Source organism: Benincasa hispida, chromosome 1 (genome assembly GCF_027475165.1).
Source record: "Benincasa hispida cultivar pf3 chromosome 1, pf3_genome.v1.1, whole genome shotgun sequence".
Taxonomy (NCBI): Eukaryota; Viridiplantae; Streptophyta; class Magnoliopsida; order Cucurbitales; family Cucurbitaceae; genus Benincasa; species Benincasa hispida.
The window spans coordinates 44,803,536-44,822,452 of NC_143478.1; the positions used below are offsets into that span (position 1 = coordinate 44,803,536).

At 34.8% G+C, this 18,917-nt stretch overlaps 2 protein-coding genes across 2 annotated transcripts; both read right to left on the minus strand.

The window, feature by feature from the left end:
* Positions 1 to 2,038: 2,038 nt before the first annotated feature.
* Positions 2,039 to 3,965, minus strand: LOC120069194 (uncharacterized). The gene is made up of 2 exons (XM_039020883.2): positions 3,463 to 3,965; positions 2,039 to 2,890 (listed from the first exon to the last, which is right to left on the minus strand). Exons 1-2 carry the CDS (start codon positions 3,794 to 3,796, stop codon positions 2,358 to 2,360), a joined length of 867 nt encoding a protein of 288 aa, XP_038876811.1. The 5' UTR covers positions 3,797 to 3,965; the 3' UTR covers positions 2,039 to 2,357.
* A 2,155-nt stretch (positions 3,966 to 6,120) lies between these two features.
* On the minus strand, positions 6,121 to 7,602 carry LOC120077397 (uncharacterized). The gene has a single exon (XM_039031281.2). It carries the CDS (start codon positions 7,600 to 7,602, stop codon positions 6,121 to 6,123), a length of 1,482 nt encoding a protein of 493 aa, XP_038887209.2.
* Positions 7,603 to 18,917: the final 11,315 nt, after the last annotated feature.

Consider the following 18,917-nt stretch of genomic DNA (forward strand, 5'->3'; position numbering starts at 1 on the left):
CGATCATCTCCAACGACTTAGTCAATCATATACTAAAAAGAAAGGAAAAATAAATAAATTGACAAGGAATTGCGTATAATAACTCGTCCACCTAACAATAACTTCAAATTGTCAAAACCTAAAACCCCAAATTGATTAAGAATTAATCCTAGGGGAATAATTAAATAGGTAATGAGAACTAGCTCCCTCCACAAGGTTGAACACTAACAAAAAAAATATTGTTAATCAAACCTACTTGAGCGTTCAAACATTCAACCTTAAAACAAGAAATGCAAACGAAGCGAGGCTCATGTCTCTCAAGTGTAGAAAACACTAATTTTGTTCTGAATTGATTTGGTATTAGTTTAAGACTTGGAAAGGTCTCCTACTTGAAGTTCACCAATGTCCTTCGAAACAAGAATTCCTATCTGGACAACAATTTGGGAATCACTTCTTCATAAAATTGGTAATCTCATTCCTAAAGTGATAATAAGTACAGAATGAAAAATCAGACCATATGTGGATCATTTTCTAGAGGGTAAAACAACACCCAATTTCAAATCTTCATTTACCCCACACCTATCCTTCATTAAAGGCTTAAAGCAAAAACACAATTCTTTCTCCCCCTAAATCCTTGTTAAGGGATGCGTTTGAAAATTGTTTCTGGAAACTAAGAGAGAATTCATGAGTCATGATATTAGGAAATCCCCTCCAGGGTTGAGGGTAAACACTGTTTACTTAACGGTATTATTTGAAACGAGGGATTTGGGAGATAGAGGAAGGTCGTTAAGGATTGTATTGCTTGGGTAAGGAATCGTGGCCATTGATTCAAAGAATCACTAGACGAGAGTCATGATTATTCTATACCAGAAGATCACTCGTCAACAAATTTATACCCCTCAGACAACTCAATTCAAAATTTTCCAACAGAAAAGACCAGATTTGACTAACAAAAAGGCAGTGATGAAAAATGTAAACCCAACCAAGACCCTAAAAGAATTGAGTCATGTATGTGACAATCGACCAAAAGGAAGGTATCACGCAACAGCAATTAGTTTGAACAAGACTACATTCAAAGTACAGCTTGCGGGCAGACAATCAGCCTAATAATGAGTCGGAACCTATGGCACTAACTTTAAATCTTTGTTCTTTGGTGTAAAGTGTCTCCTCCATTATCTAAAAGTAAAATCACATGAATACTTGACAATATAGAACGGAGTTGTCCCTGGAATCCTCAAGGATATATCAAAAATCTCTTCAACTCTTACGGGGGTTGTTAGGTAAACACACTATGAAGACTCTTTGGTGACAGCTCTAATGGCTTCTCCCCAAATTAGGCCATTTGCCTATGATTTTCTTGATCAAGCCATTGCCTATGAAAAATTGGCTCACTTGCTTTCAAGTTGTGAATGAATTTAAAAGGTCCGTGGGACCACTTCCTCTAGGAATTTGATTATATGCTGGCTCAACAAAGGAATGTCACTAATTCGATTGGGGAGTTCCTCCTCAATTTGTGTTCTCGGGAGATGGTCCAATTGTTGTGGTTTGCGGGGGAGTGTGTGATGTTATGGGTTTAGTAGAGTAAGATAAACAACAATGTTTTGAAAGGAGTGGAAAGGGATCCTAGTGATGTTTGGTCCTTGAAGAAGTTTCAAGTTTACCTTTACGATACGATTTCAAAGACCTTTTGTAATTACTCTTTAGACAACATTTTACTTTCTCAGTCCCTTTTCTATAGAGGTGATTTTAGAAGGCTTGGTTTTCTATATGCATTTGTATTCTTTCAATTTTTCCGAATGAAACTATTGAGCTCACCCATCAACCGGCAAAGCTTGTAGTTATAGTTTCCTGTAAATTCTTCTTTTCACCGAATCAGAAATATTATCCAGAATGAATAACTTTGCAAAACTATCCTTGCTAATTCACACAAAACTTGTCCCAACCAATAAAAGACACACAGCCTAAATTTACTATCAAGATTAATCAAAATCAATCACTTTAAGACTGAACAGCATATGGCTTCTTCTCAAGATTGTAAAATATGCATGTCAAAACCATGTCGTCCAATAGCGTATACAGCTTCATAAACAGCAATGGATTTTCCTTTACAACATATTGTCATTTCAGCACTATTGCCACGCTAAGAAAATGTGAAAAAACATCATCATTCATCCCATCTTTAACTGATGAAATACGAAAACTCAAAGACATTGAATTAATTCTACTACATGTAAAATTTAATTATCAAGTAGAAATAGATATCATTAATTGTTTTAAGGACTTGGAATCTCAAAAAGGCATTAACAAAATGTGGGAGAGAAAACTCCAACAGCGGGAGTAAGCAAATCAGGAGACGTTTTGAGAGAAAGATCCTACCTTTAAGTCGCCCTTGGAGTGGCCCACTCAACTCTAAGGATGAGATTATCGTAACCATATCCATTAAGCTTGTTAATTGATCTTTGTGCATCCTCACGATTAACAAAGTTCACAAAACCAAATCCTCTGCTCATGCCAGTCTTTTGATCAACAGCAACATAAACTCGGCTAACAGCACCAAAAGATCGGAAGAGCTCAAGCAAGTCAGGCTCTCTAGTGTCCTCTGAAAGGTTGGTAACACGAACAGAGTTTTCATCATTCCTACGCCGCATGTCAGTTCCAGTCCTCTCCGCACCTGCTCTCATACCTGGGGGAACATACGCTCCCTTTGTTGCACCAGGAGCAGCAGTTGTAGCCTCTGGTGCAACAGGCTTATCCAATCCATCAGCTTGTGGTGCCAGGTCTTTGTAAGGGCACCTTGAGGTCCAGTGGTCACCCTTTTTACCACAAGTTCGACAGACCATAAGAACAGCTCCACCTTTACCAAGTTGAGCTAGCGGGTCTCCAGCAACCTTGGGCTCCTCTGGTTTGCTACCTGTAATCATTTTCATTCCTTGTAAGAAAATCAATTGTAACAAGGCAAGAAGATACTTTTCATTCTGCCAATTAAGGATTAACGTGAGCAGAATAGAGTATCAAAAGTGTACATACAAAATTTATGAGAAGCACACAAGCAAACTTCCAAACAAAGAAATCAAAAGAAAGAAGCAGAGAAATTATCCGGCTTAATAAATCCTACATACAGAGGATACAAAAACAAAAAATGAAAATCTGGAATACTCAATTCACAGGACAACCCTGTCATTCCCAAAAGAACACACACCACGTGCAGAGTTCTGCAAAGCCTATAACTCACCTCATACAAAAGTGATTCTCTCCCCTCGTTTTGAATGCAAATCATATGCGTTCATACATTTCTAGTAAGCAAGTACCACAGTTTTATAGAGCTCAATCACCACCGTAACCATAAGAACAACCTTATTTTCTCCAGGTGTTGTAAGTGTTTCCATCCACTCCACATAGAAACAAATGGCATGCTCCATAAACAAACTATAAATAGTTGGTACACAAAAGAACTACCAAAATCAAGATTTATTGAAAACAAACCAGGAGCACGAGGGCGCTCGAGAAGAATCTCCTCAGTGGAGACCATAGTGAGCCGACTGCCGACATCTTCATGAACAGCATCGCCGAACTTGGCCCAAGATCGGCGCTCCACGGCATGTTTACTAAGGCGAGCATGGGCGAGCTTGCGTGTACGAGTGGTGGTTGTGATTTTGACCTTGTTACCATCTTCGTTAAACTGATACTCAACAATTTTCTTCAACCCATTTTCATCTGGCCCGATAATTTGCTTTGGCGGAAGAAGAAAATCTAGGTCCCCGTCGTCGTCTTCTAGCTCCCCCCATCGCAATTTGGATGTATTTGTCGGCTGAACCATTGCGCAGAAAATGGAGAACGGGAAGGCTAGGGCTCGCGAAGGAGATACTGGGGGGCTAGGGTTTCACGGGGAAGGAGAACCAAAAGGAAAATAGAAGTGGAGTTGCAAATTACAATTTACTCTTTTTTCTTTTCTTTTTCTTTTTCTTTTTCTTTTTCTTTTTCTTTTTCTTTTTTTTTTTTTTTGTTTGGAACCAACGGGGAATTGACAAAAATGGTCTTTTTCAAGTTTTGATTTTGATTTTTGGACCCTTTTTAAAAAGTATGTTTTTTGACTCACAATTTTGAAAATGAATGAAAATTACCCTAATATCTTTCACATTTCAAAACTCATTCAAACCCTCTAAACCCTCACTTTTCTTTTCCATTTTCACTCTTCTCCATTTCAAAAGTCCTCAATCTCACTTCATTTCACTATTTTCATTCTACATTTCCTTGTCATTCTCCTTTTCATTAAAGATCATTGGGATTTTTCAATTAAGGTATGGATTTTCATTTTGTTTCACTCAATGTGTTAGTTTATGTTAGGTGTTCTTGTGTGAATATTTGAAATCTATGTTAGATCTATGTTGAATGATATTTTTTTTCCTAAAAACATCATGTTCGGCATTTTCTAAATAAGTTTGATCCTAAAATGCATTTTCGAAAATCGGTCTTACCCGGCCCGGCTTCATAACATTGTGACCGGGCGGGCAAGTTTGAGGTTGCTTGGGGATAGATTTGAGGAAGAAAGATTGTGTCCAGTGGTAGACCGGTCGGGCCGTAAGTGTATTTCGACCGAGTATGGGCGGGAAAAAGAGGAAATGACGAGGGGGAAGGGGGAAAAATCGGGTAAGAATAGGTGGCGCCCGGTCTCGGCCCGGCGGGGTATTGGACTAGGTAGGGGAGGGCACGCAGAGAGAGGGCAGGTATTGGGACTAAACGATCGCTTAGTACCATCGTCTAGTAATAAACGATCGATTAGCTATGATCGGTGGGAACTAAACGATACGTTGGATTTTTTAAACGATGGCATTATATGATCGTTTAGCTACGACGCGCGCTAAGCGATGCGATGAAGTGCTACGCTATAGCGCTGAGCGATCGTTTAGATGTAGAGCTAAGCGATCGTGGCGTGAGAACTAAACGATACATTGGATTTTCTAAATGATGGCACTATACGATCGTTTAGCTACGACGTGCGCTAAGCGATACGATAAAGTGCTACGCGATAGTGTTGAGCGATCGTTTAGATGTAAAGTTAAGCGATCGTGGCGTGGAAACTAAACGATATGTTGGATTTTCTAAACGATGGCACTACACGATCGTTTAGCTACGACGCGTGCTAAGCGATGGGATGAAGTGGTCGGGCGCATGCAATTATTCATCAAAGTATACAAATTCCTGGCCGGGTGCATGCGAAATGACACCAATTCCTGGCGGGGCGCATGCAATTATTCATCAAAGTATACAAATTTCCCAACGGGGTGCATGCAAAATGACGCCAATTCCTGGCCGGACGCATGCAAAAATGAAAAAATTATACAAATTCTCGGGTGGATGCATGCAAATTGGCGCCAATTCCCAGTCGGGCACATGCGAAAAAAAAGAAAAAGAAACAAGAATCTCATCCAAATTCACAAAAATATCATTCAAGTTCACAAGAATATCATCCAAATTCACAAAAATATCATCCAAGTTCACAAAAAAAATCCATACTTCACTCAATAGTATTAAGAGGTTGATTGCATGTCGTCTTGTTATGACCCCGTTGACTATATCTAGAACACCTGTAGAAGGAAATCTTGTTGTTCGTGGGCGACCTACTCTTGGAACTCTTTTTGGAGGCAATGTTTCAACATCGACGAAGGCCAATGATTGTTTCCACTCCGAAAAGTGTCCAAGTGGGCGTACAGGTTCAGCATACGCAGCCAATACTACATCAATAGAGTATACTCGTGAACAAAGAGAGGTATGATCAATATTTCGAACCCGTCATGCAACAATGGCATGTGAACAAGGGATTTCATAATAATCAAACTTGCGACAAGTGCACATTCTTGCGTGAATATTGACACGGCCTCCCAATCCTCCATCTATCACCTCAAACTCATGTTGGTCAATTGGTCGAACTTCATATCTACTCGCTTTGTCTGCAGCGTCACGAATTATTGTCATCGCATAGTTCGACAGTCTTGACGTATTGTTTGATGCTTCCATTCGACGTCTGTGATACAAATCCTGTAACCAACCTCTAATATGGTCTAGAAATGAAGTGATTGGTAACTGTCGTGCATCTTTTAACACTCCATTTATGCACTCAGCGAGGTTTGTTATCATCTGATTCTATCTTTTATTACATTGGTACATCCTAGCCCCCCGCTCAAGACCGATATCCTCTAGGTATTTGTGTGCACCTGGATACCCTGCAAATTGACTCCAGTGGTACTTGAACACAGACTCACGATTTGCCTTTGCTGCTTTATCGAAAATATCTTTATTCTTAAAATTAACTAATAAATTAGCTTTCAAATGATGGATGCAGATACCATTAAATGCTTTTGGGAAGACCGTGATAATTTCCTTTTTTATGCTAGGGTGTCTATCTGATACAATAACCAAATTATAAACTTGCCCAATTACACATCTTAATTGTTGAAGGAACCACACCCAAGATTCATCAGTTTCTCTACCAAATATACCGAATGCGACTGAGTATATTTGATTATTTTCATCGACCTCAATCGCAAGCAGGAGTTTACCACTATATTTATCCCTTAAACGTGTTCCATCTACAATTAAAACAGGTTGAATGCAATTCAGAAACACCCTTATGGAAGCACCAAGAGCCATAAAGACATACTTGAAATATTTATCTTCTTGCAGATCATATTTAAAGGCTGAACCAGGATTTTCAATTTGTAAGGCTTCACCAAATTTAGGTAACTTCTTGTACGATTCTTCCAGTGACCCCCAAACAAGCACTAACACTTCTTCCCTTGCCCTCCATGCTTTGTCATAACTTAAACTCACACTATACTCTTGTTTTATATCCTTGACAATGTCTTTCGGTCTATATGAATGACTAACATCTTCAAACTTCGACGAAATTAGATATCTGAGAACCCAACTAGAAGCTTGTCTATGATTGTTAGTCAATATTTCATTTCTACATGTGTGGAAATTGTCATACTTAGAGATCTTAAATATTTCACAATTTTTCAATTTAACGGCTCGAAGTTTCGATTTGCATTCTTCAACTAAGTATATAACTTTGTATAATGTTGTGGTCGACTTCTTCACCCTAAACTGAAAGTTAACTCTAATTGCTAACATAGATAACCACATCTTTAAATCCTTCTTAGATATAAATATGTCACCAACTTGCACATCTTCAGAAGAATAAGACTGACCTGGCATGGTGATTGTGCTACTAGAAGGATGTGACAAGTCACAACCCGTTGCATGTGACGAGCCTCCGTAGTCTTCGATTGTTCGTTCTTCTGCATGAGGTGTTTGGTGGGTATTAATCTTGGGTTCCTCTTCATCATCATTCTCCCTCAAAGACCAATCATTGAAATATTGACCTTGGTCTACATCATCCCCTAAGTTATGAGTTGTCAAATTACTAGGCAACGAAGTAAGTGATGTGTTAAAATATGTGGGAGAAAATTGACTATCCGACTCCATCTTCCATAGTACTGGCCTAGATGTTGAAAGGATTTCTTCAATTCGTCGGACATATAAATTATTTGGATGAAATCCTTGATTTGTTAAACACTTTGGAAGCGTAGATATGTAAAGAGGTATTACTGAGACCTCTTCCATGTAAGGAATATGTGTAGATCTTCATCATTCCGAATTACAAATGCAGGGGCTTTGGATCTCAATTGAAGTATACATCTTATAACAAGATCATACTCATCCGACATTATATCACTTATCCTATAAACTTTGGTCAGAAATTCATTATAGGTCATGCCCAACTCAATGTCAAACCCCCCGCAACTCTCCTCCATCGTAATCTTTTTCCCTCTCATTCCAAATGCCACCGAAACAAATCCAAACACGAGACATTCTCCTACATTTTATATAGAAAATGTATTAATATGATGCAATAAAAAAAAAAAAAAAACATGATTGGTCCACCACCTGGCCAAAAAATAGAAGCATGTTCCTTTGTGTGTGCCCGGTCGGGTAACCCAAAGAAGCACAGTTGGGTATAAAAAAAATAACATATTTTAAATTTTTTTTTTATAAATTGATAAATAAATATCAAGTGCAAGGCATTATTAACAAAAAAAAAAAAAAAAAACACATACAATTAACAAAGCAACCATAACTCAATCTCCAAAAATTTATAAATAAATATCAAATGAAGGGCATTGTCAATTTTTCTAATAATTAGTAAACTATTGAGAATACATATAAAAATGAAATACATACCTTCTTATGACGGAGTGTACAAAATTACAACTTCGTGAGATACAAGTTTTGGACTTTTGATGAAGATAACTTCTTAGTGGAGAATTTGATGAAAAGAAACAATTTGATGAAGAGATACAAGTCTAGAAATGGTTTTTGGATAAATTAATTTTAGGTGGAATATGAATTAATTTGGTAGGTTGGTGGTTGAAATTGAAAGTGGGCATTTAATAAGGGGCTGAACCGGATTACACCTTGAGAAAACCGGTCGCTTAGCTCAATCGTTTAGAAAATCCAATGTATCGTTTAGTTCCCACGCCACGATCGCTTAGCTCTACATCTAAACGATCGCACTGCTTAGCGCGTCTCATAGCTAAACGATCCTGTAGTGCTATCATTTAGAAAATCCAACATATCGTTTAGTTCCCACGCCACAATCACTTAGCTCTACATCTAAACGATCACATCGCTTAGCGCACGTCGTAGCTAAACGATCGTGTAGTGCTATTATTTAGAAAAACCAACATATCGTTTAGTTCCCATGCCACGATCGCTTAACTCTATATCTAAACGATCGCTCAGCGTTATCGCGCATCACTTCGTCGCATCGCTTAGCGCGCATTGTAGCTAAACGATCGTGTAGTGCCACTGTCTAGAAAATCCAATGTATCATTTAGTTCACACGCCACGATCGCTTACCTCTACATATAAATGATCGCTCAGCGCTATCGCGGAACACTTTATCGCATCGCTTAGCACGCATCGTAGCTAAACGATCGTATAGTGTCATCGTTTAGAAAATCCAACGTATCATTTAGTTTCCACCGATCATAGCTAAGCGATCGTTAATATTAGGCAATAGTACTAAGCGATTGTTTAGTCTCAATACCCTCCCCCTCTCTATGCGCCCCCTCTCTACTCGGTGCCCTCCCCCTACCCAGTCCCAATAATCGCTCAACTTTAGTGAATATTCATCTAACTTTTCTTCACATTGCTATACGATCCTCTAACTATTTTTTCATTTTTTTTTATATAAAATATCATTATGGAAATAATTTGGTGAAGAGAACTTTTGTGGGGTTGTAAACAAACTAAATCTGGTGGAGCAATTTTTAGTGTTAGAATGTAAAAATAATTTTTTGTCAATTATTTTTGGATAAAATAATTTTTTGTGAATAAAATTTTGAGGTGGAGATTTTTTTGTGAATTAATTTGGTAGGTTGGTTGTTGAAATTGAAGGTGAGAATTTAGTAAGGGACATAAGAGTAATTGTACAACCAATATTTTTCATACTTACATCATTTTCATCCTCAAGGGGTCAAAAAACTTGTTTTTCAAAAATAGGTCAAAAATACAAAATCATACCCCAAATAGGTCATTTTTGTCAATTTTCCTAATCAATTGTAGCCTTGAATTTACTCCAATATTCGGGAAATGGTAAGACTTACCTTGCTAAGTTTTCACATTACAAAATTAGTATTTTTTTAAAAAAAAAACTCGTTGGAATAATTTTTTTTCGATTCATCGCATCCGAGATTGGTCACTGAAATTTAGTTAAAAAATAATTTTTTTCGATTGTTTTATATGTAATCTTTCCAAATCTGATACCAAATCTTATATCTTTTTACATCTTCTCCAATTTGGTTATCATTAATTATTATATCAAATAATTACGTAGTTTTTCAAATCTTTGATATAATTTATGTTGCCATAATTATATGAATATCCAAAATTTCAAATGGATTTTCTAATTATCAAAATAGATTTTCCAAATTAACTCAAGATAATTGCACTATCATTTTTAAATTTTGGGGAATATCAAATTTTGCGAAAAATGGGATAAGATTTGAGATATATATTGAATTGTGGTATTAATCCTCCCCGAGATTCTACGGAGAAAACTCAAATATATTGAATTTTGGTGTTAATTATACTCGGGTTTCACTGAGAAAGCCCAAATATATATAAACTTGGTGTCGATTAACACTGAGATCCACATAATTACACAAATTTCTAAATTAATTTATCGATTATCTAAATAATTTACCAATTATCTTTTCAAATGTCTCCAAATTATGTAATATTTGGTAGTGTGATTTTTTAATTATGGAAAGATTTGGGAAGAATACATAACATTTGAAAAAATTAGCAAATCTCGGTGAGTAATTTTGGCAAGATGTAGCGAGAAGGCCCAAAACCATTGATAAGTTAGAAAATGTTATTTTTTTAACAAAATCTCAGTGGCTGATCTCGGGCGAGATAGACCGAGAGAAACTATTCTAACGAGTTTTAAAAAAGTGTGCTAGTTTTGTAAGGTGAAAACTTAAACGAGTTATTTCTGACAATTTTCCGAACCAAATCTCTCACATTAAGATTGATAGTTAAAAAATACATTTGAACTTTAAAAAGTTTCAAAAATACCTTTGAAATTTTAAAAATTGTTAAAAAATACCCTTATTTGTTAGTTCCAGATGAGAATAGTTAGTGTTTTCGGTAAAAAGCTACTATTGAACTTTCTGAAGTTTTAATAATTCACTTTTCTTTTAAAAAGTTCAATAATACACTTAAAAAAAAGTTTTAAAAAAATACTTAGTAGATAAATATAAATCTTTAATATCCTTTTACTTAAAAATGTCCAGTTACTCCTTGAGGACATACTCGAACGAGACAAGGAATTTCTGACTGGACGAAAGATGGGGAGGAAGTGGGGAGAATTTTCTTTCCCTTTTATATTTCTTATTTTACAAAGTTAGGTTATACTTTTAACTAGCTACATTTTTTCCTTCATTTCATTGGAACAAATTTTGTATTATTTTCTTTTCATAAGTAATGTGAATTCATTTGTTTCTTAACTTTTTGTATTCCTTGTTTTTTATTATGAGATAAACATCCTTTTAGGTTCAAAGATGTGGAATACCTTAAAAAACTTCATGTGTCCAGTTTACTTTTGCTCAACACTTAGATTTTATGCATATTGTTAACTTAGCTTGATCCCTTATGTTGGTATATAATTTTGAGTCTATTTTCATTTCTTTTCATCCATTGAACATTTATCTTGTAACCATAGTTATTGATCTAAATGAAATCAATTCATTTGTTTTTAATCATGAGCTAACTTCTTTAAAGGGTTCAGCTATATGGATTGTTGAGATTTGTGCCCTAAAGTCTCGTTAATTAGTTATTTAATATACTATTTAATTTAATTATTAAATATGCAATAATAAATTATCTATTATAGTAAAATCCAAGGTTACTACGTGAAACTTGAACTAGTTGACATACAAGTGGATCATGTTCAAGTAATAACCTAAAGGATCTGTAGTATATGGATAAGGTTGGGCGTCTTATTCTGGTGAGACTACGGACAAGACCCACTTTATAAGTATTACAAACAACGTGATCCAAATTGTTCACGTGGAAACATGCGAGTGGGGTATCATCTTATACAGAGAATTTATATAGGACTGGACTGCAAATAATTAATCTCTCTTTGTAAATCTGTTAATTGAAGAGATTAATATTTCACTAGATGATCATATGTAACTCGATATGAATCCTGAGTGAGTTATGAACTTCGATCTATTAGAGCTCGTCCTTTGATTTGCATGGATAAGAGTGACCCAAGTCGCCAACTCAATAAGCCTACCATTTTGGGGACTTGATCAAATAGAGAGCTAGGAACGTAATTTCACAAGATGAAATTCACTCATTCTCATATTGGGTAAGCAGATGAATGGTTCCCTTAAGTACTGACTTTAGGACTTGAACAATGTGGTCCCATCCTCTCATTGGCTCGAGAGAGACTTGGTTTATGATTGGACAACAAAAAAATTGTTCATTAGAGGATCGTTGGTGCTTAAGAATATAGAGGTAATTATAAGGGTAAAACGAACATTTACCCAATTGTAGTTACGAACAACTCGTGGAGGATTGACTTACATGAACTGGTTATATCCGTGGATGCAACATGTTCTACTGTGCATAAGAGTGCAACTAGGGTTCTATAGTGGTTTGCCTAATAGTTAATGAATGTTGATTGATTTAATTAAAGAGTTTAATAAATTAATTAAGATTGGAAGGATTTTTTTTAAGTATCTTGAATACTCAACCAATAATAGGCCTAATTATTGCTTTAATCATAAATTTGGAGGTTGAAATAACAAATTTGGATTGGTTGGAGCCTTTGTCCGACAAGTTTAAGATTCTTTCGGCAAGTTTTTGGTAAGTTTTGCGGTCTTTGTTAATAGCTTTTGCATACCCACTGAGTATCAACTTAATTGCTAATTTAATTATGATTTAAGAGGTTGGAAGTGAAGATTTAAAGTCGTTGCTCGTTAGAGTTAAAGATTTATTTTGGTAGTATAGTGTTGGATGGTTTTGATTTCGAAGCTTTGAAGTGGTTTCAGACCACGAGTTGGGTAAGTTTTGGAGATTGTTAGGATAAATATAATTTCGTGTTTGATTTAAGTTTGGAGTATCTAAGTTAATTTCAATTTGTGTTTAGGGGATGATTCAAGATTTTTGCTTGAAATAAAAGGAGGTTGGTTGCTAACTTTTTGGGATTATACTTGAGGTAAGTGTCTTACTATTGGTTTGGCTTCAACCTAAGTTCCCTAACCAAGTTATTGATATTAAGATAAGATGAGCTTATACCGTGAAAGTATGCTAATAAATGTTATGGAATGAATAGCTCTGCTTTGATATTGTAAGGATTGTGTGGCCGTTCTGCTAATCTATGAGCTATGTTGATATGAACATGACACGAGATGGTATGTTTGCATTTTTGCATGCTGATATGATGGCTATGTTAATATGACTATGATTTTGATATGAGGTCTATTGATTCATTGTAGCATGCTAGATTAGATGGGAACTGTTAGCTTTTCTATCGAGTTGTATACATCTTATGTTTGGGAACCTTCAGGTTTTCCAATTATGACTAATTCGATGTCCCTATGGGATCACCACTATTGCTATAATTTGTGTTCTTTCGGAATTACTAAGACTGCCATGATATGTGTTCCTTCAAGATCACTAAAACTGCCATGATATGTGTTCCTTCGAGATCACTAAAACTTCTATGATATGTGTTCCTTCAGGATCACTAAGACTACCATGATATGTGTTCCTTCGAAATCACCATGATTGTGATGATAGGTATTCCTTCGGGTTCATAACGACTGCCATGTTATAAGATGTACACTTATGCCTGGATAGGAAGGTTAAAAAGTTCACCTAGTGGGCCTAGTAGTGGGTCACTTAATAAGTATTTTATACTCACCCTTTCCTCTTAAATATTTTTTAAATAAAGGCAATGATAGATCGGAGAATGACAAGAAGAATCTGTGATCGTACCTATGAGACTAGACTGATGCTTGTGCATTTAATTTTCCATGTTTTTCATGTTCCAATTTAGCAAACAAATGTTTTGAATTCTTTATTTGTTTTACTTTTTTTTTGTGTTGCACTTTATGATTAGGGGTACCTCGAACTAAGGTTTTATGTATTTTTTTTTTTTTATAACTTTTACCTTGTGAAATTCTTTACTTTAATAAAAAGGTTTAATTCTTTTCGCTTAAGTTGCAAGGGGATGATTTTCAAGCTTATGCATGCATGTAATAATGTCATAATAGTATAAGTTAGAAAGTCGGGTCATTACACCCCTGGATTGTTGATCTGCTTGGATCGACTTATGGTTTGTTCATTGGCTTGGGTCAGTCTTTGGTTTGTTAATTGACTTGTGAGCTTTTTCTTGAGCTTGAAAAGATTGAATTTTCAGCTTGTAGGTTGTAAAGAGATGGTCAGTTTGTTGAAGTCTTCTAGTTTTTTAATCTTCTAATAGTTTTGATCTTCAAGTTCTAAGGGCTTCAATCTTCGAAACTTGAGAAGCTTCGGTCTTCAACACTTGAAAGCTTGAGAGCTTGAGGGGAGCTATATTCTCGAGATCTTGGGAGCTTTAATCTTTGGAATTTTAGATCTTCAAAACTTGAGGAGAGTTATATTCTTCAGATGTTTAAAGCTTGAATTTTTTAAACTTCAACTTTAGAGTTTCGACTTTCGATTCTTCCAACCCCTAAAATGAAAGGGGTAAGGACTCTATTTATAGAGTTTCCATGGACCTTATGGTTTGGCCCTAGTTGCTTTTGAGCTAAAAAAATTGGGCTTGGACCGAATGTCTTCTTTAGCCAAAATTTCCACAATGGTTTTGAAGTATGTGAGGATTCGAGTGACTTTAATTACTTGGTCCGGTCCAATTTATAATTTCCACAATGAGGTTGGACTTTCATTGTTATGATGTGATGCCTTGTGATTTGTTGAAATTTTCCATTCAACAACATATACTAAACTAAGATATATAAAGATGGGTATATCCCAAATATTACTTTTTCATAAAATAGCGAAGAATTCAAATATGGAAAGCATATATAGGCACAATCATTCAAAAAACATGCCCATGACACTTAGTAGTGACATAGCACCTCCATGAACATTATTGCTCGATGGCCCAGAGCTTGTTGACCATAACAAAACTTTGATTGTTTGTATTTTCAACTTTTATTCATTTATATCTATATTTCAAAATTTTATATTGATATTTTATGATTTTCAATTTCTATTTATTTTAAAAGTTTAGCACTGAACGTTAATTTAGATCCATCTAAAACTTTAGAGATGAAAAAAAGGTTAACTACATAATTTGGTATACTAAATAAACCCCAATTTACCAACATAAGAATTCCACTAAATCTTAAAGTTAATTAAAATTGAGAAAATAATATTTAAAAAGTAATAAATAAATAAATAAACTCACACGCAATGAAAGCTCCTCCGCTGAGTAGAAGAATTAAGAATTGAGAAATATTTGGATCCATTTTTATGCATCTCACTTTCATCATACAAGCAATAAATATAATAAAATACTTTATGAATGAAGTGGAAAGAATTTGCCACGTGACAAACTATTATTGAGTAATTTGGTGAGATGCACCAATATAGGTGTAGTCTAGGATACACCTAAATAAGAATTAACCCAAGATCATGATATTTATTTATTAAGGGGTGTTTGATTGGGCCCGAATTGAGTTGGGTGGGCAAAAAAAGCCCACCTAGTGTTTAGTTCAATAATAAAAAAAACGGTGGGCTCGTTTAACTCTTCGTTACTCTGCCATTTTCACGCATTTTCATTCACTCCTCCTCCAACTTCCTCATTACTATGTCGCTTCTCTCCTTCACCCATGCATCTCTTCACATTACTCTGATCTATGTTGTCTTCTCTTTTCGCTCTCCGTTTGGTTCATCCTTCTTCATCTCTTCTATTTCTTTTCTCCATACTTCAGATTTGCTTCTCGCTCACTTGGATCGATTGTTATTTTCATCAGATTTACGTTTTCTTCTTATTGAATCTCTCTTTTTTCTTTTTTGTCTCTTCTTCTACAACTGTTTTAAGTTTTTTGTTTAGATCTACTAGGGTAGGGTCTTTTTTTTTGAAGATCTGATGCGTTCATTCGATTTTTTTTTTGTTTTGGTTTTTGATATGCATGTTAAATTTTATTCATTGTTATCTTTTTTCCATTTGATTTTTTGGTTTCAAGTTCCGATTTGGATGTTAAATCTGCTCATTGTTAATTTTTTTTTCATTTGTTTTTTTTTTTGTTTCAAAACGACATGCATGTTAAATCTGCTCATTTTTAGGTTTTTTTCCATTTTATTTCTTGGTTTTAATTTCTAATTTGCACGTTAAATCTGCTCATTATCAGGGTTTTTTTTTTTCATTCAAATTTTTGGGTTTGATTTTCGATTAACATGTTACATATCTTGCTTGTTAGGGGGTTTTCTTCATTTGATTTTTTGTAAGGGGTTTTGCTTGATTCGATTTTTTAAGGGGTTGCTTCTCCTTTATGTTCATACCCTTTGATGGTTCAACCCATTATTCTCATTATCTTTCTTTTCAGATCTTCTCTTGTTGCTTCAATAATAAACTATGTGTTTTCCCTTGTTTTTTTTTTCTCTGGTTTGTAATTAAATTCTTGGTAGGGGCCATTGACCATGTCATTAGAGCTTGGTAGGAGAGTTCAATCACCCCACAACAACTTTGAAAACAATTTATGATGTATATTCTTTGCTATACATTTGTTTGTATATGTACATATACATTGTTGTGGACGTTTGTGATTTTATGTGCATATTTAAGATTTTTTTTTTTTTTTGCTTCAATGATTATTTCTTTTTCATTATGACATGTACGTACTATTCTTCTTTTATTTTTTTATTTTTTTATTTTTTTAATTTGATTCATGAACAATCCTTACCTTTTGTTGTTGTGACCATATTTACTTATGTAATGAATCGATGTTGGATAGAAAAAATGGTTGTAAATCACATTATTGGAAATAATGTAAAAAAAAAAAAAAAATTCAAAACTTTTGAACAAAAAAATAGTTTTTCTTAACCACAATAGTGTAACATTTAACTATTTCAACTCTAATTCTAAATTTATACTTAAAAAAAAAAAAGAAAAGAAAACTAACCAAAATACTCTGAATTTTTGAGTTTGAAAGAGGATGCATGCTGGTTTTTCTGAAATTCAGTATTCTCTCCAAATCCTCTTCCTTTTCAATTCCTTTGACCTCAATTAAGTGTTTTCACCACACAATTTGAGCTAGAGGATAGTAGAGAAGTTTCTTGTGGTGGTCTACTATAATTTTGAAAACCGATTTCGTTAAGAGGAGCAAGAATTTGAAGAATTTCTTCAAATGAAATATATTTTAGAAACCCTTTTTTGAATTTTATCTTTATGCATGCTTTTAAATTCAAATTAAGTGTAATTAGAGTGTTTATTGATTCTGATTGCTTCCGCATTTTGCATGATTACTCTATCGCATGTCACCTACACAAATATGTTGGATCATTATGTTTGTATCAGATACAAAATGGGCCCTATCCATAGTGTCACCAGGATATGATACCCAACCTTATCTCTATACTATAGACCCTTTAGGTTGTATTGTTAGTTTATTGGATTTAGGGTTATTAAGATAAAATAGATACAAATTAATCAATAATATTTATTGAAATAACATCCATAACTCCTTATTAATGATGGTCAATTATTTACATTTACTATCTATGAGTTTTAGGGCATAAAACCCAACAAGGACATGTTATTTAAAGTTGGTAAGTTTATTTTCCCTGTGGATTTTGTTGCGTTGGATATGGAGGAGAATGCAAAATTCCCGATCATTTTGGGACGACCATTTTTTGCCACAGGTAGGACCTTGATTGATGTTCAAAAAGGTAAGCTCACATTAAGAGTAGATTATGAAGATATAAAGTTTAATATTTTCCGATCTCTGAAATTTGTTGATTCTGAAAATACTTGTCATAGGATAGATGGAGTAGATAGCGAATTTGATGTTAAATTAGGGTGTGAAAAATTATAAGAGCATCTTGATAAGAAGCATGTTTCTACTTGTGTTAAAACTCCTAGTGATTTTATGTCTTCAAAACCCAATTCTAAGTTGGAGTGTAAAAAATCAATGGAGCGGCATGTCAAAGAAATTGTGGTCCATCCTGTGAGATCTTACAAAGATGGTACATTTGAATTTTCTTGATTATGTCCATAAAGGAGATATTGAGTTGATTGACAAGAAAAAGTTGAATTATATATACACTGGCAAATGCAGTATCGCTAATTATTTATGTAAATGTCACCGTGGGTGAGAATTGCTGATTCCAGGTGCTTTAATGCAGGAAACAGTGGAACCACTGCAGGATCCTGCTTGATTTGTGAGCCATGTCTAGTTAGAGGCATTAAAACTAGTGCTTCTTGGGAGGCAACCCAAGTGTTCTTAATTTTGCTTTGTTTTGTTTTCTTTCTTTCTTTATTTATTTTTTGAATAAGTTGAGTAGGAGCCCTTTCATGATGGTATGGTTCATTAATTTGTAGGATTATTCTCATGGCCAAGTACATTCAAGTACGAGTACACTAACGAGAGTTTGTAGGTCTCCACTTATATGAGGCTTGTTTCACTCTTCTGTTATGTGATTGATTTAATTTTCTTGCATGGGGGACAATGCTTAATCTTACGTTTGGGGTCAGGGGTGCACTCGTACTTTGTACTTGTTGTGTTTGGCTTACCAGCTTACCCTGCTGTGCATGCTAATTGAGAATTATTGTCTTATGCATGTTGATCTTTGAGTGGCTGAATTTTGGATTTTTTTTTCCGATTTTAAGTGCTAAAATATGATGTATGCTTGATTATGAATTTGATAATTATGTGATGACTATGATTTACTGTGAGTTATTCTTTATATGTATATTAGATGATCTATTGTGGAAATAGGATAACATACTCCTGAATTAAGCTTTCTTGAAGTCCCTCTTTGAATCCCTTGCATATTTGAGCACATAGCCCTTTTTTCTGTTAAGTTCCTTTTAGTTAATCATGTGTTTACTTGAATTAATCAGGTTGTCACCTCGAAAGGTCCTGAAATGAGTTAGAAACTATTTTATGTATTGTTTAGTTCTGATACTAGATTGGTGAAAAAAAATAAGAATAAAATAAAATAAAATAGAAAAAGAAAGGAAATAGTCTTAAAGAATATTACTCCACCTTCCTATTAAAACTTAAGAAGAGCCTCGACACTTCAATTGAGAAATTGTTCATAGTTGGATGGTATTCATGAAACCCATATGGACAAGCAAAAATGAAGGTAGT